Genomic DNA, 25,074 nt, shown 5'->3' with positions numbered 1-25,074 from the left:
TGCCTTGGGGACATTCCCTGTGCTCTTCCACCGTGAGAGCAAGGAACTAAAAGCCCGCATGGGGGCTAATTTAAGAGCCAAATCTGATCCCAGACCTGGAGTGAGACACGAATAGGGGTTTCCGGTGAAAGCTCTCCCAGGCCATGCTGTTGGGCACAGGGCTGCACTGGGTTTGACCCCACGGGGCTGGGGAGGCACTGGGAGGACGTGAGGCCACCCACCAGGTTGACAAACGCCGAGAGGAACACCAGGATGATGGTGAACACACCAACCAGGGTGCTGTTCATCTTGGACCGCACTATCTTCCTGGAGAGGATCTGCAGCGGGGCAGGGAAGAGCTGGGCCGGGGGAGACAAAAGAGCCTTCAGCGAGGACCCTGACCATGGCCGGCCGTGCAGGAGACCCCGGACCCGCTCGTGTTTCCAGTGTAGCTCCCCCAGCCTTTCTGAACCCCTCCCAGCCTGCAAGGCTCCAGCCTCACGCCACTGCCCCCTGCTTGCAGGCCAACAGCAGCACAGACTCTGAGCTGGCCAGGAGCGAGTGTGCCTGAGAAGCCCACGGGTGAGAGGCTGGATGAAAGAAGTGACACCATCGTGACCCAACAAGGAGGGCCAGCAAAGGCCATTTACCCAGAGAGCGAGTTCTGGACCTCAGGGAGTTACAGTCGGGCGGTGGGTGGCAGGGGAGCTCGCAGGGAGGGGCCCTGACTTCCCTAGGGAGGCTTGGGAAGGCTTCTTGGAAGAAGCAGGGACCTGGTATCTGGAGGAAGGGGCTGGGCCTGTGAGAAGCGGCAAAGCAGCCCAGGAACAAGAGGGCGGTGCCTGGACCCTGAAGTTTTTCTTCAGCAAGAAACTTCACAGCCCCACCTTCCCCTCATCCACCCCTTCCTATATGTTCTTCAACTAGACAAACCCTGGTCCACTCACAGACCCACTGCAGCTACGGTGATTAAATGATCAGCCTCCAAAGTCTTATTTCTGCCACCAAATACGACACTCTTGGTCTCGCGGACCACGCCCTCCTGCCACGCAACCTACGCTAAGAGGTTGACAGAGAACAGAGCTGTGGACTCGGGCTCCTCCACTGCTGCCTGCCCCGCTTCTTCTTGGTGAGTCCTGTCTGCTGCCAACATTCCAGGTGTCCTAAGAAACCTCCAAGGACAGAGAGTGGTGGGAAAAGCACCCGGCCAGGAGGTGGGAAGCCTGGGTTCCAGACGTGGCTTTTCCTGTGTGGCCCTGAGCAAGCCACATCTCTTCTCTGAAGACTCCCATTTGTAGGCACACCCTGAATTTTGTGATAAGTGGAGCAGGCAAACGTCTTGACCCTGATCACCCCTGCACATACTTGCTGAGTGTGCCAGACCACCTGGCCCATCCCTCTCCTGACACTGAGAGTTCCTATAGTTGGTCACACAGATGCCTAAGTAGGTCAAGGATCCATAGCAGGACCATCACAATGTCGCTGCTCACTCCCAACAGTGAGGTGGTAAGGGGCACTGACTGTGTGCTGCAGTGTTTGCTGCTAGCTCAAAAAGTGCTGGGACATGGATGGGATGTTCCTCCACCACAAGCCAACCCATCTACATGTACAGCATCCACGTGGATCCTTCACATCGTCACCTGGGACTTCAGGGTAAAGGGAGCTAATACAAATGTGCTGATGCCCACACTGTTGTCTGGGCCAGGAGTAATGGTCTTTTGTCTCTGACCTAGGAGTCTTATGTCTTCTGCAAGCATCCATGAAACACTAACAAGCTAACTTATCAGCTTATGTGTAGGGGAAAATCAGACCTCAGACCCTTCAGAGTTTCTGATAGGGAAGGGTCCTGCTCACCCCTAGTCTTGGGGTAGGGCCGGCTGTGTGTGTGTAGGGAAGTATATACCTTTCCCACTCCAGAATTCTCTTCTTCCAGCAAGGCCACTTCCAAGTCAGCAGAGGGAAAGAGGGGACCACAGGAAGGGCAGATCACAGGAAGGGCTGTAGCAGAGGTCTAGAAGACTGGTGGCTATTGGCTGAGATGAAGACCTTGGCCTCCAACTCCCTTGCAATGCAGCCGTCTAGTATGTTCAGAGACCTTTGAGCCTGTGGCATTGTTCTGGAAAAAACACTTCCTCTGGGATGATTCAGGACAAATTCTGACTGAAGCCTCTCATGGGGCAGAAGGAAGAATAGGTGTAATGTGCAGAGCATAAGTTTGGATTAAAGTCCTGCCTAACAGACACAGAGATAAATCACACACAGTGAAAGTCCAGAAATCGACTCTTATGTTTATGGCCAATTGATTTTGATGAAAGTGCCAAGACAATTCATTGAGGAACAGTCCTTTTGACCAATGTTGCTGGGTCAAATGGATATTCATGTGCAAAATAATGAAGTTGGGTCCCTACCTCACACCATATACAGAAATTAACTTAAAATGGACAAGATGGCTAAATATAAGTACTAACACTATAAAATTCTCAGAAGAAAGTATGCAGGTAGACACTAACTTTGGATAAGGCAATTTTTGGAGATGGCATCAGAAACACAGGGAAAAAAAGAAAATAGATAAATTGTTTCACAATAAAAATTGTGAAACAAAATAACAGCAAGAAAGTGAAAAACAAACATTGCTAAGGATGTGGAGAAATTGGAACCTTTGGGCATTGCTGGTGGGGATGTAAAATAAAGCAGCTGCTGTGGAAGGCGGTATGATGGTTTCTTAAAATATTAAAGATAGAATTATAATAAGTCTCCACTTTCCCACCATCTGGGTACATAGCCCAAATAACTGAAGGCAGAGACATGCAGAAATATTTGTACACCTATGTTTATAGAAGCATAATTCATAATAGCCTGAAAATGGAAACTACTCATATGTCCATTAATTGATAGAGATCCCAAAGGTGATATAGCCACACAACAGAATATTATTGAGCCATAAAAAGAAATGAAGTGCCATTACATAGTAGAATATGGACAAACCTTGAAATTATTATGCTAAGTAAAAGAAGCCTGTCTCAAAAGGTCATGTATTATATGATTCCACTTATATGAGATGTGAAGAACAGGCAAATTCATAGACACAGAAAGTAGATTAGTGGTTGTCATGGGCTGTGGTGAGCAGGGAACAAGGAAAGACTACTGATGAGTATGGGTTTTCTATGGGATGATCACATTTCTGGAATTAGTGGCAACAGTTGTACAACTTTGTGAATATACTAAAAGCTAGTGAATTACAAGCTTACCAACTTTACAAAGGTGAATTTTATGATATGTGAATTTATATCTCAAGAAAGCTTTTATTTAAAAAAAAATCCTGCTCAAATTGGTACACCCACTCTGGGAGGCACTGTCAAGATTCCTCAAAAGATTGGGAATGAACCCACCACATGACCCAGCTATCCCACTCCAAAAGAACTAAAATCAGCTTGCTGTAAGGATAAAGCCACATCAATGCTTATAGCAGCACAATTCACAATAGCCAAATTATGGAACCAGTCTAGGTGTCCCTCAATAGAGGACTGGATAAAGAAAAATGTAGTCCATATACACAAAGGAGTTCTAGTCAGCCATAAAGAAGAATGAAATTATGACATTTGTCAGTAAATGGACGGTACTATAGAACATCATATTGAGTGAAATAAGCTAAAACTCATAAAGTCAAGGGTTGAATGTTTTCTCTCATATGTGGAATCTAGGAATCTAGAGAGAAATAAGGAATTTAAAAATGGGGGGATCTCATTAAAATAGAAGAGAGAAAAATGGAATAGAGAAAGGGGACTTCAAGGGGAAAGGGGGATGGGAAATAGGAGGAAGAGTCTCTACCTAGATGTGTGGTCCTGAGGACATTATGAATTGCTCTGAGCCTCAGTTTCTTTATCAGTAAGAGGGAACATTTATCTCCCAGAGAGGTTATGAGGAGTCAGTGAAGTGGTACATTTGAAAATACTCTGTAAGAAAAGTAAGTAAATGTTTGCTTTTTGTGTGTGTGTGTGTGTGTGTGTGTAGATGGTGCTGGGGATGAGCCCAGGGCCTCTACCACTGAGCCACATCCCCAGACCAGTATTTGAATTTTCGAAACCTATGTTGCCTAACAGAAAGTTCTTGTTTTCCATTAAGGGAATTCTGGGAGATGGAGCAAGTGTTTTGGCACTAGGTGAACATCTTACTCTGAAATGGAATGACAGATTGTTTCCAATCTTTGGTTGCTTAAAATGTTGCCATTTCATTTCCCACCCCACCCCCATCCCATGTTGCTTAAACCATTTCAGTTCTGGTCACCAGAAAGGCTTCCTTCATGATTCACATCACAAGTGTAATGGATGACTTAAGTGAAGGTTGTTAGTCAATGCTAGAACTTTCTTGATAAAAAGTGGTTGGGGAAGAGGACAGGTACACCTGATTCCAGGTAGAAGTGGGACCAAGAGCCCCACAAAGGGCATCCAGAAGCCAGGACTACAGGCTGTTTTTTAAAAAGCAGCTAAGATGGACCCCGTGGCCCATGCCTGTAATCTCAGTGACTCAGAGGGCTGAGGAGGAGGGTTCCAAGTTCAAAGTTGGCCTAGACAACTTAGCAAGACCCTGTCTCCAAGTAAAAAATAAAAAGGATGGGGAATGTGGTTCAGAGGTAGAGCACCCCTGGGTTCAATCCTGACTGAGGGTTCAGGGAGCAGCTCATGAATGGCTGAGTCTTCATGCCTTGGCTTGCTGCAAACCAGCTTCCCTTGGTGCCCTGCAAAAACACCTTCCCTAGATCATCAGGAACCCAAAGACTGAAGTCTAGAGAATATGAGGCATCCTATCCCAGCACTGGTTCACAAACTCTCATCTGTAATTGGAAGGTTCATCTATATGTGAATCCCAAATCCAAATTTGCTAACCCCAATGTGCATCTTAAGATCCTTTGGTGGACAGAGCCTCTTCATAGGGATCACCATGGCTGCAATCAGATCTTGGGCTGCATCGTTACAGTAGATGATTGTGTCTGTACAAACCACACAATGCCTGCTCATAACTGGAGCTCAGAAAAAGAAACACATTTTTAAAAGTAAGTTTAGAATCAGTACAAATTATTCAACAGGAACAGTGGGAATGGGGACATAATTAGTAAACCATGACTGGGGTAAGGGACAATTTAGACACTGGCTTCTCTGAGTGTCCCTAGGAAAACTGACCTTGCTGGGCCCTGTGATATGGGGCTAGTGAATTACAGAGATAAAAGAAGGTGACAGAATTGGGTAGCAAGAGGTTTAAGAAAAACAGCTTCTTTGGCAAGGAGCTAACAAAAGGGCAGTAGTTCTTACTTTGGGAAAAAATCTAAAAAGATATGAAAATCTCAGAGGCCAGACGAGGCAGGTGGAGGGCTTCACAACATTGTTCTCATCACTTGGCCTTCCAGGAGTCGAATGCACATATTGACCAAGGCAATGTCCTGGAGGAGAAGGATCATGGGCTCTGAAGTCAAGAACTACTTGGGTTTATGAGGCTGGAGATGTGGCATTACCTAGCATGAATGAGGCCCTGGGCTCCAACACTAGCATCACACACACACACACACACACACACACACATGCACACACATCATGGCTGAGTAGCTGAGTGCCTCTACTGGGTTCCATGTCCTGCTGGAAAGACAGGCTAACCTTCTGTATAAGGATGTGTGATGAGCCACAGTGAAAGCATGAGTCCCAGACCACAGTGTGGGGAGAGGAGCAAGCTGCCCTCTCTGCCATGGGGTAGGTATAGGCCTGGGCTGCTTCACAGGTGATGAGGCAGAAACTAAACAAAGACCAGTGGTGCTGTTGGAGCTGGGCAAACAGGGAAGGGGCTGCGCTCGGGAGACATGAGTGAGCCCACTGTCTCTGGAGGTGAGCAAGCACAGGCTAACCCATGCCCTGCAAGGTTAAGGAATTGCACCTTCGGGTGGGTGGCCTGGTTCCATTACTGCTCAGGCCCCTTCCGATCTGAGATTCTCTGAGTCTGTGGACACAGGCGATGGTGAGGAAGGACTTAACCCCGTTTCCTCCCAGAGAGGTGGTTCTGGGGCTGTGGTCAGCATATACATGGAGGGAGGGGAAGAGGGCCTTCATGCAGACATACAACTTGCCCTCCACAACCGCATCGATGAAAAGATGGACTCCAGGTTCCGATCCTTTAGCCAAGCCACACTAGAGACAGTAGGGTTCCAAAGGCACACTGAGGACAGGACCTGGGGACACGGTGAAGATCAGGGCATGGGATCGGCCTCACTGAGAAGTCCATGGGTGCATGAGAACTGCATCAGGCCAGGTCAGGAGAAGATTCCACAGGCCCAAGATGGAAGGCCCCTCAGAGCACTAGTGAGGAGAAGGAAGAACCTCCTACAGAAAGGACTTGATCCTCCCGCACAGGGAAGACTGGGTCCATACTGTCTTCGTGCATCTCTCTGTGAAAAGGTCAAAATATGGACAACTTAAGGAAGCAAGCTTGAGTTTTTCAGGGAAAATGGAAAATCAAATGAGACAGCGAAAAGAAACTGTGCCTGACAACTGTATGGTTTCAGATGAGCAGAGCCTGCACCTGGAGTAGCTGAGGAATTACGCATCTCATCGGCATGCCCCGGATCCTCAGAGACTGTGGAAATAAGATGGAGAATATCTGCATTCTGGCAAAGGGCAAACATTTTTCAAAGGGAATACAATATGACATTGAACACGGCAGCCCGGTCAGCTGCGTCAGTCCCTGACAAGGTGGTACAATAAACATTTAGTCTGTCCACCTTCGTGCATTCAGCATGAGAGAGTGCTCAGGGACAGACTGGTCCTGCACCCCACAAAGGGTGGGTTAATAATCTGGTGCGTACAAGTGGAAAGGGAGAATGGCCCCTTTCATGTCTTCATGTACAAACAGTTTCGCCCCTAACAAGAGGGAAAGAAGAAGAATGAAGTGGAAAAGCAGTTCACGTAGCAAACAACGTTTTGGGTCAGGTTCTGCTTTCGAGGAAATGGACAAATGCTGAGAAGACTGCTATCAGGGGCTAGTGGCAAGGACGTGAGAGTGGGGCTAGTGTCTATTTGACATGTCACCTGCTAGCCTGGAGACCTGATAACCAGGGAGCGCTTTCTAAACACCTCCTTACTGAAGCCCTCCAGCTATAAGAATGATGAGGCAGCTCCCTGGAAACAGGTGTGTGAGGGACAGTGTTTCTGTGGATGGGCAGGAGGGAGGTGAACCGGAGGCCTCCTGATAACAGTCAGAAAATTCACTGGGCCCAACAAAGGAACTGAGAACAAGCTAACTGAATTAATTGGGCATTGGGAACAAAATAGGGACCTTCACAGTATAAAAGGAAGCAGGGATGATTTCCATAAACCATCTTGAACAGTGGGAGAAAGAATTCACTAGACCAAAGTACTAACTTCAAAGGGGCCAGAGCAGTCAGAGTCAGGCAGGGAAGGGACCTCCTCCCTTCTCACCCCAGAGCCAAGTGCAAATCAGGGAACACACAGGGAATGGGGTCAGGATAGACTCAGGTTTTCCAAGGTCACCAAAGAGGAAAGAGATGAAATTTAGGTTCTAATTAAAAATCGGTGGGCTACATATAGCTTTGATTCTGATTTGAATAGGCCAAGTATCTTAAACAAATGACTTTGTTTCAGTTCATAACTTCATTTTAAAAAGAAATATTCCTTTCAGGATTCTGGGAACAAAAACTTTTAAGACGCTACTTTAGCTATGGTATGTTTGTTTTTTTTTTTTTTGTTGTTTTGTTTTTTTTAAGGTTACTGTGACTTTTTTTATTGTGGTAAAAAATATATATAACATGAAATTTGCCAGTTTAGCCTCAGTGGCATTGGTTACATTTACAATACCGTGCAAACATCATTGTCTATTTCAAAAAGCTTTTATCACTTCTAGTAGAAATTCTACACCCATTAAGCAATAAGTTCCCATTCTCCCTTCTGCTGGCTGCTGGTCACCTCTAATCTACTTGCTGTGTCCGTGAATTGTCTATTCTAGGTAGGTCAGATTAGTGGAGTCATACATCATGTGACTTTGTGCTCAGAGTCATGTTCTCAAGGTCATCCCTGTTGTGGCATGAAACAGCTCGTCATTCCTTTTTGTGGTTACAGGCCCCACATTATCTGTCCATTCACCTGCTGATGGACACTTGGGGTGTTTTCGCCTTTTGTGACTATGTGGTATTCTTTTATAGGCACGGGATGAAGAAAGTAGAACTGTCCCCTGGAGAGAAAGCAGGCTGGGGGGACTTGACGACAGCAAGAGGTGACTGAGCACAGGGCGGGGGAGACTGCAGCACTGAGGACAGAGAGGCAGAGGGTCACCCCTGTGACGCAGCCAGCCACTTGCCAGGCTTCTCTCACAGATGTGCTGACTGACCCTGGCTGCCCTGCCCCTCTCTGGGCATTCACCTCCACACCTGCTGGAGGGAAGTCTCCCGAGGTCCCCTCCAGTTCTGAACCATCAGTCCACCACAGCCTTGACCTTGAGGTGGCTAGGCAGCTAGCAGACGAATGAAGGACCCTGTTTGGAGGGTGGAGAGAGAAAGGGAACTTTGGAGGTGACAATGATCCAGTTCCTCCAGGAGAACATGGAGCTCACGGCAGAGTGTGCAAAGTGAAGGCAGGGCTTACTCCTGGTTAGTGTCAGGGTGAGTGAGTGTCATGTCAGGGTGGAGCAGAGGCCTGGCAGGCCCTGGGGAGGGCGTGTCTCTGCTGTTAGAGAGCTTCTTGGCCTCCCGGTAAAGAATCAAGGGAAAGGCTGCGTGGGCTGGTAGACAGGAACCTGAATGATTCTAGCACAGACCACAATGGCCAGGGGTCAAGTCCCACTGAAGGACACAGCCTGGAGAGGGTATGTGACATGCCCCAAAGAAATAATTATGGAAGAAGGGAGCCAGGTTCCAGGTCCTGAACTCGCGTTGCTGACTGAGCTAGCCATGTGAGCTGTCTGGAACTCTGAGCCTTTCTACAGCCGCGCACTGATCTGCATGATGGACCCCATCCCTCATCTCTGAGATCCTCTCAGGGCAAACCTGAGCACCCAGCAACGGAAGGTGGTGTCACAGGTGTATCCAGGAAGGTCTCTTCTAGCGAGTGCTTGCTGACCCCTGCTCTGTGCCAGGCTTTGTGTGAGGTGCCCTCCCTCCCATCACCCCATCTGATTCCAAGAAGTGGCCATGACAGCATTTTCTTGTTGTGAAGATTCACGGGGGCTAAGCCTGCCAATAAGAATGAGGCTCACCTCCAGCCTAGCTTGCCACCAATGCCAATCTGGAGTGGTGGTCAGCACTATACTGTCCCTCCCCCATGCCAAGCACACCACTTGGCCATAGCCCCTGGCAGTGGCTGGGAGGAGAGAGAAGAAGGTGTTGGCCCAGGAGTCGGCTGGACTCACCTTCACGCAGGAGTAGATCACAGACACAAATACCACCAAGGTCAGCAGCAGGAAACAGGTCAGGTAGAAACTCAGCATGAACACGGAGCTGGGGAAGAAAGGGGGGAGGGGGAAGCCACGTCCAGGTGCTGGGCCTGAGCCTCCCTGGGGCCTGCCTGGCACACAGGCCACAAGTCCCCAGGGCCTGTCAGCACAGCTTTGGGGCCCAAGGCTCTGCAAGCCGAGAGAGAACCTGAAGTTGCTTCATTTCCCCCAAGCCCCCTGCTCTTCCCTCCCACTCCCGAGAAGTGCTCTGGCCTGTGACAGAGTGACCTCTTCCCTTCTGTCCCCCCCCCAATGTCCCCTTCCCTGAAGGCAGGGGGACAGCAGCCCATTGGGAGCTGGATGGAAAGCCAGATGCTACCTGACCAATACTGTATTCCTAGCTGTTCACAGAGTACCTCACTTAGCTTGGGAGAACCACTTTAAAAATCACCTGGTCCTTCCCTCCACATCATCACTGGTGGCTTGATAAATAACCTCAAGGACTGAGAGTGGATTTGACAAATGGCCTTTGTTTATATAAATGCATGTATCAGCAGCCTAGCCAGCCACTCTGAGCAATAAGGCTGATACATACATTCAGAATGACAGTCCCTAAGCCCTGTCCCTTACCCACTGCCCACTGCCAGGTCCCCCCTACACATCCTGCTCATTTTCTGCCCCTACCCCCACCATTCCCAGCCAGCTCAATAAGAAGAGTACACTAGTGTCCCTGTCCCTCATTTCCCAGGCAAATCACAGGCCCCCATCGGTGGAAATCCTCAGACAAATGAGCTGCAAGACACTTTCCTTCCATTGCCTCCTGGGACAGGGGCTGGCCAGGGACAGCCACACTGCTGTGCCACCAGGAGCCCTTCAAGGGAGGAGAGTGACCTGGAGGTGGGTTATAGGCAGCAAGGCCCAGGGAAGGAGCCAGCCCTGGAGGACTCAGACAGCACCCCTGTCCACACAAGTATCATTTAGTGGACCTCAACAAATGGAACAGGGAGAAGAAAAAAATCTTTAAAGTGGCTTTTAAGGTTTCCCTAGAGAGGGATGGCTAGAGACAACCTCTGTCAATGCCTTAGCCACTTAGAGCTATGGCCAGAGGAGGGAACAAAGCCACTACAGACAGAGCAGGAGCTGGGGTGGCCCAGCCCCCAGGCCACACTGCAGAGAAAGGAAAATGGCAAAGAGGCAGGATTATGCACTCAGCTAAGGGACAGAAGGCCTCACCTGCTTGTTGATATCTGTGGCTCCATTTCAATACAGAAAAATGGAGTTCTATGCCAATATGGACCCACAATCCCACCAGCCCTGCACAGCCTTGGTGCCCGTGGAGTGTTTAGCTGCACAACCAGGTGGAGCCCACACCAGCATCTGGTTGTTACCTGGGGTGCCCTGATAGAGTCATAGTAGATACAAATGCATGGGGCACCTTTTCAACAATAAATGTCATAAAAATAAAAGGTGTTAAGTAAAAAGGCATGTCGACATCACGTGCCTCCTGATACCATGCACTGACAGGACACATGGTCACTCCCCTGGGAGTCTCATCAAAACACACAGCCCCAATCTGATCAGGAGAGCATCACACACACCCAAACTGCATCATTCTAACTGTCCAGGACTCATCAACAGTGCCACGGTCATGCAAGACGGGCAAAGGCTGAACTATCAGATTGGAAGTGATGGAGGAGATAAGACAACTAAATGCAGGTGGGATCCCAACCTGGAGGCTGGAACAGGAAGAGGGCCCTGGGGGGATGGATAAGATGAGAATATGCTCTGTGGGTTAGTGAACAGTATCATTCCTGCATGCATTTCTTGTTTTTGATCACTGTGCTGTGGCTCTGGAAGTTGTCAACAGTAGGGGAAACTGGTAAGAGACAGACACACAGAGGCTCTGCACTACTTCTGCAACTTCTCAGAAGACTACAATTATTTCAAAATGAAAAATAGAATGTGTTGGGTGTGGGGACTCTTTAGATGAAGCAAGTCTTACAAGCCAATTGCAACCAGGGGATTTTGAGTAGATCCCTATTGGAAAAAAGTAAGAGTAGAAGACTCTTTGGGGTCCAATTTTGAAAACTGGAACATGGACTGAGTACAGGGTTAGTAGAGAATCGATGTTGACTTTAAGGAAGAAAATGTCCTTTAAATGGAGGTCACTGAGGATTTTAGGGGCAAAATGTTCATAAATTTACTTTAGATAATCAGGAAAAGCCAGGCATAGTGATCACACCTGTCATCCCAGTGGCTCAGGAGGATGAGGCAGGAGGATTGCAAGTTCAAGGACAGCCTCAGCAAATTATCGAGACCCTAAACAACTTAGTGAGACACTATCTCAAAAGAAAAAATAGAAAAGGGTTGGGGATGTAGTTTAGTGGTAAAGCACCCCTGGGTTCAATGCCTAGTACCCCCCCTCAAAAAAAAACAGGAAAAATTTTTGAAACAAATATTGCAAAATATTAACAAAGCTAGGGGATAAGTGTTGATTATCTTACTTTTTGTATGTTTGAATGGTTTTACATATGTAAGATGTACAAACATGTATACATACACATATATACCCATGAACATATGTATACACACACACACACACACACACACACACACACACATGCATACACATTTCTCTCCTAGGCATGACTCTCTATGACAATCTACTAAACTTTATTTCTGAAAGCCCACTACTACTTCAAAGTGGTTCCTGCAGAAGCCACAGGCTCTCACAGTGATTCAAATAGTCCTCAGGAAAGTTCAACAGTGCCTCTTTGTGACAAAACTTCAGAACCTGAATTATTCCACTTTTTGAAACACCTACAGTAATAAGAAACCTTTGTCTTTTGAAGATGTATTGTTTTTTTTCCAAGATCCAATGTTCACACAGGAGGCAGCCTGGCAGATACTTTGGGTGACTCAACTGGGTAGCAGAGGCGTGTGCTAAGTGGCATGAGATGATAAGTGGTGGACAGGGGTCCCTCCTGCAGCTGAGCAGTGCCCAGTGAGAAGTCTTCCACCCAGGTGAGAGCACTCACCCTGGCTTCCTCATCCACCAAGGACAGGTGGAGAAACCTCTCCTGCTCGAGAAGGTTCAGCCCAGCCTCCCTACTCTCTTCTTCTAAATGACCAGCTCTCCCACCCTGCAGCCAGAGGACGGAGCCCAGGAGGGATGGGGATACTTACTGGGGCACAATGGCGATCTGGACGAAGCAGATGAAGAGGAAGACGAGCGAGGCACAGGCAACATAGGCACCAAATCGATCATCTACCTGCTTGGAGTACTGAGAGGAGACACACAGGGTGAGAGGTGGAGGATGTCCCACCCCAGCCAGGTCAATCCCAGAGAGCCTAGGATCTGAGACCCAGAGCCAGACACAGATCACAAGAAACCAGTGCAAATCCCTGCAAGATGGTGCCCGGAGGAGGGCAGGTGGGAGGGACTTGGGATTGGATCAAACAGAAACTATATGCAGGCCGAGTCACTGTCATTAGTTCATTATGATCACAACTGTCAATTCCTGGGCATCATCCGCATCACCATCGGTCATGCTCACAACATCCCCAGACACAGGCACAGGACTGCTGTTATTCCTACTTCTGAGGTGAGCATGCTGGGAGAGCTTCCATGACTTGCCCAAGGTCACTCTGAGCTCCCAATTCCCTGCTGCAGCTTCCTCCATGACACCACCCAGCTGCACTCATGGAGGTCATTGCTGCACGGTCACCTGGAGCAGGCAATGCATAAGTCAGGTCCGCTTACTTCCCTTTGTTGAAAAGTGTTTCTTTGCTAACCAGCTTCCCTCATTTAATGCTGATGAGAGTTCACCCACGCCTGTGTGAACTGAACCCTGGGAGACCCTGCAATATGGTGCAAAGAGACCTGCCTGGCCTGGGGTCCAGCCGTGGCTCTGGAACTACTTCACTGGGTGACTTTTGCCTTCAGAGCCCAAAGAGATGGGGCACAAGGATCTTGACTGCCCCTTCCAACTTTCAGGCCTGGAGACTCCAGTGTGCCTCAAGCTACGTGGCCAAATGACAGTAGCAATTGCAATACCAACAGCAACCAATGTTTAGTGAACATCCTCGGGGCGGCAGTTATTATTTTCTGTGTTTTACACAAAGAGAACTCATTTATTCCTCACGGTAATATCTGTTTCTAGATAAGGAAGCCAAGATGCAGTAAGATTAAGGTTTATTCCTTCTAGGGCTGGTAGAAGGAATAGTGCTCAGCGGTAGAGCGCTCGCCTAGCACATGCGAGGCCCTGGGTTTGATCCTCAGCACCACATAAAAAAAAAAACTAAATCAAGGTATTATGTCCAACTACAACTAAAAAATAAATATATATATAAAAGATTTATTCCTTCTAACCAAGGAAGTCTCTCTAGAACTCCCTGGGCAGCACAGTATCACATATGAGGAAACTGAGGCGACAAGAAGCTGCTCCTTCCTTGGTGCTGGAAGGAAGTGTCTGCCCTATTGCCTCCCTGGTCCTGGCTCTGCACCCCACCCAGGTGCCATACCTTCTTCTCTAAATCAGGCTCCCTGAAGGTCAAGAGGAACTTCCGGACGTGCTCAGATCGCAGCCTGTCGATGCTCCTGGCGTCAATGGCCCGGCCCAGAAACTCATCCACTTCATCCTCAGGGTTTGCACTTTCCTGGGCATTCCTGGGGAGCAGGAGGCACAGACCCAGACCCCATGACCATCAGGGGACCCTTAGAGGGCTGACTCTGAAGTCCCTCTGGAATAACCAGAGAGACCTGGCAGTGGCCATGGTCAGTCTTGACCCAGGGACTGAGGCCAGGTGAGCCCCTACTCTTTGCAAATGCACAGACAGGGGGAGCCGCCTGCCCCTCAGGCCTGCTGCTGGAGGGTCTTGCTGGCGAGATAACTCAGTATGTGATAATCCTGGGAATTATTACAGAAGATTTTGTTGTTTTCCCTAAAGACAACACCCTCTGCTCTTTATCCTCCACCTCTCTCCCCATCCTGAAACAAAGGCTGAGATGGGAAGGTGGGACTCCTGTCACAGTGACTGTGGTCTGCCTGGTCCCTTTAACTGGACTCAGGGCCCTCTTGTGAAGCAGGCTTCATGGTCTTGAGTGCTGAGTTTCTGGAGCTGGGGTTGTAGCTCAGTGGTAGGGTGCTTGCCTAGCAAGAGCGAGGCCCTGGGTTTGATCCTCAACACCACATAAAAATAAATAAAATAAAGGTATTGTGTCCAATTACAACTAAATAATAAATATTAAAAAAAAAACCCAACTATTTCTCAGAGTGAAGTCTGGTCCTTGAGCAGAACCTTTGACAGTCCTGAGAACCGGGAATTAGAGGAGCACAAGGAAGGCGTTCCCTCAGGATGCTGGGTGTGGTCGGAGCCTGCTGAGCATGTGCACACACCCATGTACCCCTGGGTCTATACACGCATAAATGCACTTGTGTATGTGTGCATATATGTGTGCGTGTGTGTGCACACATGTGCAGTGGAAATGAAACAGGCTGCACTGAGGCCCAGCCCTCTGCCAGGTGGGCTGGTCCCTGGGCTGGCCTGGCCTGTGTGGGGCCACTACTGACCACCTGTTTGTTAGGGCAGGCTCCTTTCACTCTCAGCTGACTGCTGTGGGACCATGTTCCATGAGTGTGGGGAACCGGATGGGAAGGCAGATTTGGAGCTATTTCCCAGATGGTGGTGTCAGGAATAAAGAAAGGCTTATTACTCACTTGTCCTTTGGGTCTTCAAAGCCCTAAAAGAGGAGAGAGAAAGAGAGGAGAGAGAGAGAAGTGTGAGAACAGAGAGCACTGAGGACATGCAGGGAGTGAGCTGGGCCTGCGAGGAGGTGGCCAGTTCCTGCTCACTGCAGTCTCTCAAAGCACTGGGCACAGAAGTCTGCCCCCTCCCTCCCTCCCTCCCTCCCTCCCTCCCTCTGGTTGGTGACAGTGAGGTTCTTCTGAGGCAAGGGTCCATGCTAGATGCTGGGGACACTGATGCCATTCCATCCACTGCAAAGTCCCTGTGTCTAAGCTCTTCCTGACCCCCACCCCCCGTGGACTCCTCCCCTTATCCCCAAGCCTCCACACCCTCCCCCCCACACCCCTCCTCACATATGTAAGGCACAAAGAGCACACAAAAACCATGGGAATTCACAGGTTCTTCACTTAAAAATTTCAACTCCAGATACCTGCAAGAAATTTGTTTTGGTATCTGAGAACCAATGTATCCTGCCAGGCTGGACTTTGGGGGCACTCTGGAGGTAAGGAACACCTGCATGGGTTTGACTGCTGTTTTGTGTTTCTGCAGGGGGCCGGGGGTGGGGGGTGGGGCACTGGCCTTTGCTGATCATCAAACTCAAAGCCCTATTTAGCCTGTGCCAGGGTCTAACCAGCTGTGGTAGAATGGAGGGTCCCTACAGTGGGAAGAGGCAGAATCCAGAAGGCAGTGGAGGTGACAAACAGCTCTCAGACTTGAAGTTCCAGATAAGGCTTGGGCTTCCAGGACAAAGACAGGGACTGGCCCCTTGTCTCTGTGGCCCAGTGTAGAGCACTACTGTACAAAAAGGGAGTTCAGCAAATGTTGGGTGAACCAAAAATCCAAATGGATCTTGCTTCATCCCATTGAGGATATGGTTTAGAGATACAAGAAGAGGGGTTGGGCTGGGGTTGTGGCTCAGAGGTAGAGCCACATGCATGAGGCATACCGTCTACCATGCATGAGGCACTGGGGTTGATCCTCAGCACTACATAAAAATAAAATAAAGATATTATTAAAAAGAAAGAAAGAAAGAAAGAAGAGGGGCTGTTCTCCATGAGCTTTCAGTGCTGAAATAGACATGGCATCCATGCAGCTTCAAGGTCCTGTGCCTTCTATCTATCCTCAGCTAACCACTCCCTGAGCCTCAGCAGCTCCACCTGGGGTGGGGGGCACATTCAAGGACCAATAATTTCCAGTGCTCTGAGCTGCTCCTAGCTCAACCCAGGAGGGCCTGTCAGTTGTCTCCCAAGGCTCTGTCTCTTTGCTACAAGACCTGTCCTACTTTGCTATCACTCAAATGGGTGCTCTGACTGAGGACAAACCTATCCCTGAAGTGCCCAGGACCCCTTGGAACACAGCATGACCAGCAGAGAGGACAGCACCCTGCAGATTACTGCCATGAGATGCTAATGCTCTAGCATCCTTCCATAGATTGGCAACAAGTGTATTAAGCAACCAAGAACAATCGAGCTCTATTATACATACGCCCGTCTCTACAGATCAAAAACATCCTAAAGTGCTTTTAATTTAATTTTCTATTGTTTAATTTGTTCTAATTAGTTATACTAAAGTGTTTTGAATAAACACGTTTCTGACTTTCTCCAATGTCCCTTAGGTCATCTGCTAAGGCAGATGTTGGGCACCCACTTTTCCCTACGGTGCAGAGGTGGGAGCCAGGTGCACACACGGTACCATGTTGGTCTGTACAGCTTAGCATCTGGTTGAGTGGTGCACTGATTACAGGGCAGAAATTCTTTTGGTCCATAAACCACAGCAGTGAGGTTACTGAAAACAGACCTGGGCTCAGTGGTAGAACACTTGTCTAGCAAGTGTGAGGCCCTGGGTTCAATGCCCGACATCACAGAAAAACAAAAATCAAAACACAGTCCACCAGACTGGGTGCAAATCCACCTCCCCCACCCAGCTCATTGGAGCTAGGATATGAGTCACTTCACCTCTCCCAGCCTGCTGGTCCCCCAGGGAACACAGAGCTTTCCTGGGGTTGGTTACATAAGCTCAATCCACAGGCTTCCCATCATCAGTCTCTATTTAATAAATAATCTTAAGAGGATGTTACGACAGGCGTGCCTGAGCAGAGACCTGCACAGCTCCTCATGGAATTCAAAAGCCAAGAAAAATTGGGTAAAGATTTCAAAAAAACCTCTGGGTGTGGTGGCACACACCTATAATCCCAGCAGCTTGGGAAGTTGAGGTAGAAGGATCATGAGTTCAAAGCCAGCCTCAGCAACTTAACAAGGCCCTAAGCAACTCAGCAAGACCCTCTCTCTAAATAAAATATATAAAGGGCTGGAGAGGTGGCTCACTGGTTGAGTGCCCCTGAGTTCAATCCCTGGTACTCCTTCCCCCTCACCTGACCAAAAAAAAAAAAAAAAAAGGTTAAAAAAAAAACCAACCTGCCAATCCCAAATTAGTTCTTTTTAACTGCTCTATTACAGTTTCATGGAATCCCCACCCCTCCACCTTCTGTGGGCTATTTCTTTTAAAAAAACTCCCCTGTGCGTTGGAATTCAGGGCAAAAGCTCTTCTTTTACGTGTCTTTCTCAAAAGATTTCTGTCAAGTTTAACTCCAAAAGTGCACATCTTGCTCGGCTGCTGCAGGAATTGCCTCTGTCCCCAGCTTAGAGATTCCCATTAGACAGACTGAGATGGGGCCAGGAGGGGATGGATAATCAAGGGACACTGTGCCCAGCCAGACAGCAGGGAGGCCGGGCCTCCCTTCTTTCCTTTCCTGGGTGAAGCAGTTCACACTGGGAGGAGCCTTCCCCTCTCCCCAGAATCCCTTCCCCAGTTACAGCCCTTCCTGCGAATCCTTCCAAGGCTCCTTATCCTAACAATGATGAATCTGTCTGCCAAACAGGTGCTGATAGTCCAAACAGCCTCTTTTAGGACTGAAATGACTAAAGATGCAGCTTATACCAAGTGTCACTAAAAAATAACTTCCCTAGGATTTTAAACAGAGAATGTGATTTACCACCAGGCCCCTTTCCTCCTCGCTGGCTGCTCCCTGCTTCCTCTCCACCTCTCTGCCTCCCCTTCCTCGCCCTCTCTCCTCCCCACTCTTCACCTCCAATGCCCCTTCCATCTCACCCCTGCCTCCCTTCCTGACCAGCCCAGTCATGTGGCTACAATCTGCAAGACTCAGGTGACAACAGCTGCCACCTGCTCTTTGCTTTGTGGAGGGCTGCTGGGGCAAGGGAGAGTGGTGGCCAGAGCCTGTGGTATTGACCAGGTCTGCAGATGTCCAGGTTCAAAGCCCCTGGGGAAACCAAGCCTCTCCCATATGCTCCCTGGTCACACCAGTGTCCCTCAACCAGCTTATCTACCTACAGAATGTTAGGCAGAGGTCTGACCAATCATTTCCCTCCTGCACACTTTCTTGAAACCTGTGTCATCTGCTGCTGTTGGCTAGAAAGGAGTGGTGACTGGGCGCCCAGCCTGTCCCCTCCTCCAGGCTGCTGGCTCCCCATGTTGTGTGTCTCTCGTTCCTTCAGCTCCCTCTAAACTCCATCTGATCCACAGACCCCAACTGGAGATGCCTGTGCCAGCAGCCCACTCCAGCTTATTCACACATTAAAACCAGCCTCCCCCAGCCCTCCCCATCAGGGTGGCTTCCACCTGGCGAAGAGGTGCCCTTGAGCTGAGCAGGGGCCTGAGAGGTGGTGGCCACACTCTTGGCACAAAGAAATGCTACTGCTCTAACCTGGCTTCCTGTCATTCTCCTTCCTCTCCTTCCGACTCCTAATTCTATCTTTCTGTCATTTCTGCAAGAGCCCAGCAGTGTCCTGAATTAGCCTGTCCCTGGTTCACGCAGTGATAGCTGGAGAGTCTGGGCCCTGGGGCAGACAGGGTGCCTTAGGTGGGGATGTCCGTCCTATGTACCCAGCTGGAAGGGTGGAGTCAGTGGGAAAGAGGTGTTTCTCAGCACAGAGGGCAAAGGGACCATCACCCAACCCTTGCCAGAAAGCCTTGGGATGGTTTCTGAGCAACTGACTCAAAAGATGATGTGACTTGAAGCCGGGCAAGGTGGCGCACGCCTATAATCCCAGCGGCTTGAGAGGCTGAGAAAGGAGGGTGGTGATTTAAAGCCATCCTCAGCAAAAAGTGAGGTGCTAAGCAACTGAATGACACTCTGTCTCTAAATTCAAAAATACCAAATAGAGCTGGGGATGTGGCTTAGTGGTCGAGTGGCCCTCAGTTCAATCCCTGGTACAAAAAAAAAAAAAAAAAAAGATGTGACTTCAATTGCTTGGGAAATGCAGTAGGTGCTAGAAGGGGATCTGGAAGGCCAGTGTCCACCCAGCTCCCCAGGGCCTCACCAGACAGTGCCAAGACCCAGCCAGAGGCCCTGACAGGATCATGAGTCTGGCTGGAAGGGCATACTCCCAGCCTACACCAGCGGTTTCTGCCAGGAGAGAGGAAGGGGCACTGAAGCTCTGTTCCCATGCCATATTCAGCATGCCACAAGATGTTAGGACTCGTGGGGAGTGCCCAGGCCAGAGTTAGGTGTACCAGCTCCTTGTCCAAAGTTGGGGTGAGTCCACTTATGTTTCCTTCTTTGGCTCCCCGGACTCCCCCAGGCAACCAGAGGGTCTTGGGCCAGTTCTCACACTCCTCAAAAACCCTGGCCCTGGACCATGTCACCTGCACACCCTTCTGCCAGCTACTCACCATCCGCTTCATCTCCTTGGACACCTGGTTGCCGCCCAGGTGGTTGTAGAACGGGCGTTCAGCCCCCCAGTGTGGTGGGTTGTGCCCAATGGAATTGGTTCTCTGGCGGTTCATCTTGGCAATCATGGCCTTCTCCTCTTTCTAGAGAGCAACACAGATACATCAGCCTGTGGGCAAGGCCACAGGAACGCAGTACCTGGCCAGGCAGGGGCTGAGGCAGCCGCACCTGCCTCTCTGAACAACCCTGGAGCCCAGAGGTCTGCCAAGAACCCAGAGCCCCCAAACTCCCAACACCTGGCTGGCCCCGGGGGAGAGTGGCAGAAGGTGAGAAGCCCTGGTCTTGTGGGAAAGCAAACGGCAAGGAGTTCCCCCTGCAGGTTTGGTCACAAGATTCTACCCTGGTGCCTCTCAAAATCAAATGCCATATCCTTCCCATTGGGTTGCCTAAGCTCCCCAAGGCCTGAACCACTGCTGGCTGCCTGTGCTCCTCCCCACTGGCTCTGGGGCACTCAGAGGGTGGGTGAGGTGGGGAAGGGGCTGAGCCTCACCTCTGGTCTCCCAGGCAGCCAGGCTGGCACAAGTCTGGGCCTCCCACCCTGCAAGCTACAGAATCATAGTAGATTCTGCTATTGGGATGCCTGGGCCAGCGCAGGGCAGGGCTCTCAGCCTACCGCCTCAGGACTGGGCAGAGCTGGTGCTAAAGGTGCCCAGGGGCTGATGGAGGGAGAGGGGACCTGGGACTCCAGTCTCCACTCAGCTTCTCCCAAATAGGCACGTTCTAGCAGAGAGGGCAGTAAGTAGGACAGGCCACTGCTGCCCAGAAGGCTGCTTCCACAGAGGTCTGGGTCACTGAAATGAGGAGATTCAAGGGTTGACACAATTGTACAAAGACACAAAAGGAGACGGGGCAGGTACTTATGGGCCCACACTCTCCCAGCGTCTGTCTGTTCACCCGTCTATCCTTCCAATTGGGTTCTAGGGGTGGAGGACTGGGGACGCCCGAGGCACCTCCCCTCAACTCCCTCCTTCCTTAGAGGTGGTGCTGGGGAGCACTCAGCCTGCCTCAGCTGACTCTGCTGGGATGGGGGCTGTCCCTCTCTCTCTGTTACTCTGTCCCCCAAAACCAGTCTCTTCTGGACCACTTGTCAGCTGGAGGAACCCAGGCCCAGGGAACTCAGGGTGGGAAGGTGGGCTGTGAACCAGGGACCCCACGGAAGGAAGTGGGAAGAGGGCCTACAAGGATTTCAGTTCATTTATTCTCTGGCCAAAGAACAAGCAAACTGTTTACAACTGTGCAGGTTAAGCTCTCTCCAAAGTGCCCTGAGTCCTCCCATCCCTATTCCGGCTGTCTGCAGAGGGGAGTCAATGTGACTCACTGCAAGGACCCTGCAACAGGATCTTGCCCTGGGGGTTCATGCCCCTCTGATGTCCCCCTGAGGGTAGACACCTGCCCTAACTTCCACACCTCCTCTTAAAAACCTAATACTTCGGTCACCCAAGACTTTCTTCTCTGAACTGTCCTCACAGTGACTTTGTGTTTGGTCTAATTTCTCAGGAAAAGAAACAGGGAAGCTTTTCTCTACCAAAGGGCACTGACCAACAGATCAACTCAACGGAAAGACTGAGAAGTCAAAGACATTTTAATTTAGGGAGAAATATAAAATGTTCTCTTCATTCGCTTTAAAAATTAAGGACATGGAACATGTCACTATTAAAAATAGAACACCAAAGTCAGCTAATAATTCAGTTTTAGACTCTGGCAAGTTTGAGCTCAGACAAGGGGGAAGAAGAAAGAGGCTAGAAAGTGAAAAGGGAAAAGAGAGATTCCAGAAACACATATATAGATATAGGTGGGGCTGGCTGCCCATATCCATGGGGAGGGCGGAACAAGAGGCGGGGTGGAGAGCAGATATACGGTAAGTGCGCATATCCTTGCTGCTTGCGCTCCATCCAGCGGCCTTCCGAGGCTCTGTTGCTGGCTGATTTGAAGCCCATTGAGTTTTTGCAACGGAAGCAGAAACCAAACCAAATCTTTGCCATCATCTTTGGCAAGGCCTTCCTCACTCTCCCGTCTTTTCTAAGATGCAGAAGCCACAACTACATAAGGAATTCATGACTTTGCTCAAGAGATGAAGGAGAGGAGACCCTGAAAATGCTCCTCTCCAAAAGGAACAGAGCCCTCAGCCCACGCCCCCAGCCCTGGCCCACAGACCCGCTTCTGGGTGCAGCGCAGGATGAGGAAAGTCTCTATGCTGTGCTCCTTGAGGTAGGCGTTGCGCTCGCCCCCACAGCCGGGCTCCACTTCGTAGTCCCCGTTCAGGTAGTTGAGTGTGGCCTTGGTGATGTGGATTCGTCTATGGGCGGAGAGGGGATCAGGATGGGGAAGGCAGAAAATGCAAGCTCAGAAACTAACCCTCCCATGCAAAACCAAACTGCAGTTCTGAGTCAACCATGATTCAAGGCCCAGGACCCCAAACTCTGGCTCAGATGTACATCCTTCCCATATTATCAAGATGGCCCTCGGAGGTCAGTTTTCAGAAAGTTCACACCTACTACCCGCACACCATCTCACACCTCACTCCTAGTACTGGCCTCTGTGTCAGCTTCAGTCTTGAAGACCTTTCCCTTCTGCTCAGAACTCTACCCCATCACCACAGTTTGTGTAAGCCCCCTCACCCCTGGCAAAGGGAGATCATGATGATGTTCTCTACAACTTGACCACACTGTGATATTAAGTCAAGGAATCTCTGCTTCAGTTCTGCCAGTCAGATGGATCTCCCCTCCCTTCCACCCAGCCCTGCCTGTTCAGGATAGTTCCCAAATGGGATTGAGCAGGAAGCAAAGTCTGGGCCCTCACTCACCCTGCCTTGCCACCAGCCTCCATGTGGTTGGCCAGCGTGACGTCGTTAGACCAGACGTCGAACTGCCACTTCCTGAGACCAAGGACACCGCAGTGTACTCGCCCGCTGTGAATTCCCACGCGCATGTTCACGTTCACCCCAGTCACCTCCCGGACCAACCTGGGGATGGAGTAGGGGTAAGGCTGGGGGAGGGTCAAGGGTCAAGCACACAGGTGGGGGTGAGGCTGGAAGGCAGGGCTCGGGGAGAGCATTGGAAGACATAGGAGTTAAAAGGCATTTCTCTGGTCCAAACTAAATAGAATCTAGAATGTTCAGCCTGAAAGGGACTGGGAGTAGGTGCTGCAGGTGCTTGGTCCTGGTGCTCAGGGGTACTAACCTGAGGCACTATTCCTGCCTTGTCCACAAGGTGGCGTAGTAGCTCGCACTGTAACCCAGGGTCCCACTGCCTCCCCTCCAGAGGGTACAGAAGGCCATTGCTACCTTCAGTCAATTAGATTGTATTCAGAGAAATGCAAATGTAGCTTAGTGTCAACTAGAACCCAATAGGGAAGTTACAGCCACTCTAAACCCCAATCATAATGCTCTATGGATAAGACAGAGATGGCTTTTGGATTATCTGTTTATTGGATTTATCCACATTGCTGCTTCTCTGACATTAGCAGGATGATGGAGAAAAGCGATTAACTGGGTTTCAAGGGAGCATATATTCCCTACTCAGGAGATAAAAGGAATCTGGGAAGATGCAGGGGTCTAGGAGGGTTTCATGTCCTATGGGATGCCCCCAGGCCCTGTTTATCCAGGGATCCCCAGAAAAGCAGATGGGCCCTTCACTTATAACCTCCTATGCTAAGGGAGAGGGGGAGGCAGACTGGGAAGGAGGCTACATGTCAGTGGCTGGTGCTCCCAGGCCTGCCCACAGTCTGCAGAAGAGGGCACAGGTGCCAGGGTGTACACATTTTGTACTTTTGAGGTACTGGGAGCCTCTGATACCCCAGGGATGACCACCCGGCTAGTCATGGGACCAGTAGTCTGATGTGGCCTAGTGGGTAGGACCACCCCTTGAACTCCGGGCTTATCACCCCACTTGACCCCCATCAGGGAGAGGGAAGATCACAGGGGAGATCTGTCATCCATCATTTCTCTTGTTCTGGGATCAATTTGGTCAGCCCATGTATGACCAAATGTACGCAGAAGGACACTTGCTTAGGAGTTTTATGCCTTGGTGTTTTTTCCAGGGCCGCCTCCTTGGTGAAGCCTCTTTAAACCCCCTGAGTGGAACCAACTGCCCCCTCCTCATATAGCTTGCCTCTCTTACCTTGTAGTGTCCACGTGAAACATCTGATCAATGTTAATCAATGGGAGTCCTGGCCTGTCCTCCTTAATATACTCTGCACTGCTGGATGACGGACTATCTAGCCCAGACATGCAGGGGACACCTGGTGAATATCAACAGACTTGGCCACCTTCCTAGCCATCCACTCTGACCTCTGACTTGGCCATCTGTCTTTTCCTTTGCCCCTGTCCAGGCTACTCCTAAAGTCCAGAGTTACTGAACCTGGACACAATCTCTGACCTGCTCCTCTGGCTGACATGCAGGCTTGAACTGTCCTCATTTTACAAAATCCAGGGTTCCTTCAATGGCTAGTGATGACCAAGACCTGGCCCAAGAGCCTTTTTTGCTATTGCCCCCCAAGAAGGGTGGAGTCTCTAAATGGGAGCTCCTGTTATGAGTCTACCCACTAGGATTAGGCCCTGTTGAGCTGTTTAACCCTTGTGAGGCCAGTGGGTTCTACCCTGGCCGGGAGTTTATGAGAAGACACAGGAGTGTGAGGCCCACCCGGGCACTGCCGTGACTGCCAGCTTCTCCCCCTGCCTGGAGCCTGCCGAGTCCTCCCCCTGGTGCCTCTACTGGGTGAAGCACCCCCATTGTGGGTGGTAAGGAGCCCTGGAGAAGCCACCAAGTCTGGAAGTGCAGATCTGCCTCCCGGTTGCGTGGGGAGATGGCTCTGCCCCATGGTTGTCCTGCTTCCACCTGTCCAGTAGGCCAGGCAGGCATGACTTAGGTTGTGGACGGTCTCCCTTGAGTGGGGAACTTACGAAATGGCCTCGATCATGTCCATGCCCATCTCCACGCAGCAGTGGGCATGGTCAGCCCTGGCTTCAGGCAGCCCCGAGACACAGTAGTAACAATCCCCCAGGATCTTAATACGTAAACAGTGATTCTCCTGGAAAGCAAATTGATTTTTTAAAAAATTAAAAAGAAATGGGAAGCAAACAGATTCCCCACAGACCCTATGCCAGAACTCTGCCTAGTCCCAGGCCAGGCTTATCAGGAGGCATGGGAGAAGGAGGTGGGGGGTCAGCCAATGGGCTG

At 50.0% G+C, this 25,074-nt stretch overlaps 1 protein-coding gene across 1 annotated transcript in view; it reads right to left on the bottom strand.

Annotated features, from left to right (window-relative positions):
* Positions 1-25,074, bottom strand: part of Adcy5 (adenylate cyclase 5) — a 145,754-nt gene that overhangs the window by 20,001 nt on the left and 100,679 nt on the right. Inside the window, exons 5-13 of the mRNA XM_076868527.2 lie at positions 24,798-24,925; positions 22,701-22,859; positions 22,052-22,193; positions 19,840-19,980; positions 15,123-15,145; positions 13,927-14,071; positions 12,589-12,686; positions 9,379-9,466; positions 222-338 (exon numbers count right to left, since the gene is read on the bottom strand). Coding sequence (XP_076724642.2) covers positions 222-338; positions 9,379-9,466; positions 12,589-12,686; positions 13,927-14,071; positions 15,123-15,145; positions 19,840-19,980; positions 22,052-22,193; positions 22,701-22,859; positions 24,798-24,925 — 1,041 coding nt within the window. The remainder of the gene's footprint in view (positions 1-221; positions 339-9,378; positions 9,467-12,588; positions 12,687-13,926; positions 14,072-15,122; positions 15,146-19,839; positions 19,981-22,051; positions 22,194-22,700; positions 22,860-24,797; positions 24,926-25,074) is intronic.

The sequence above is a fragment of the Callospermophilus lateralis genome, chromosome 10, assembly GCF_048772815.1.
Source record: "Callospermophilus lateralis isolate mCalLat2 chromosome 10, mCalLat2.hap1, whole genome shotgun sequence".
NCBI classification, from domain to species: domain Eukaryota; kingdom Metazoa; phylum Chordata; class Mammalia; order Rodentia; family Sciuridae; genus Callospermophilus; species Callospermophilus lateralis.
This window is presented reverse-complemented; position numbering and strand designations above follow the sequence as displayed.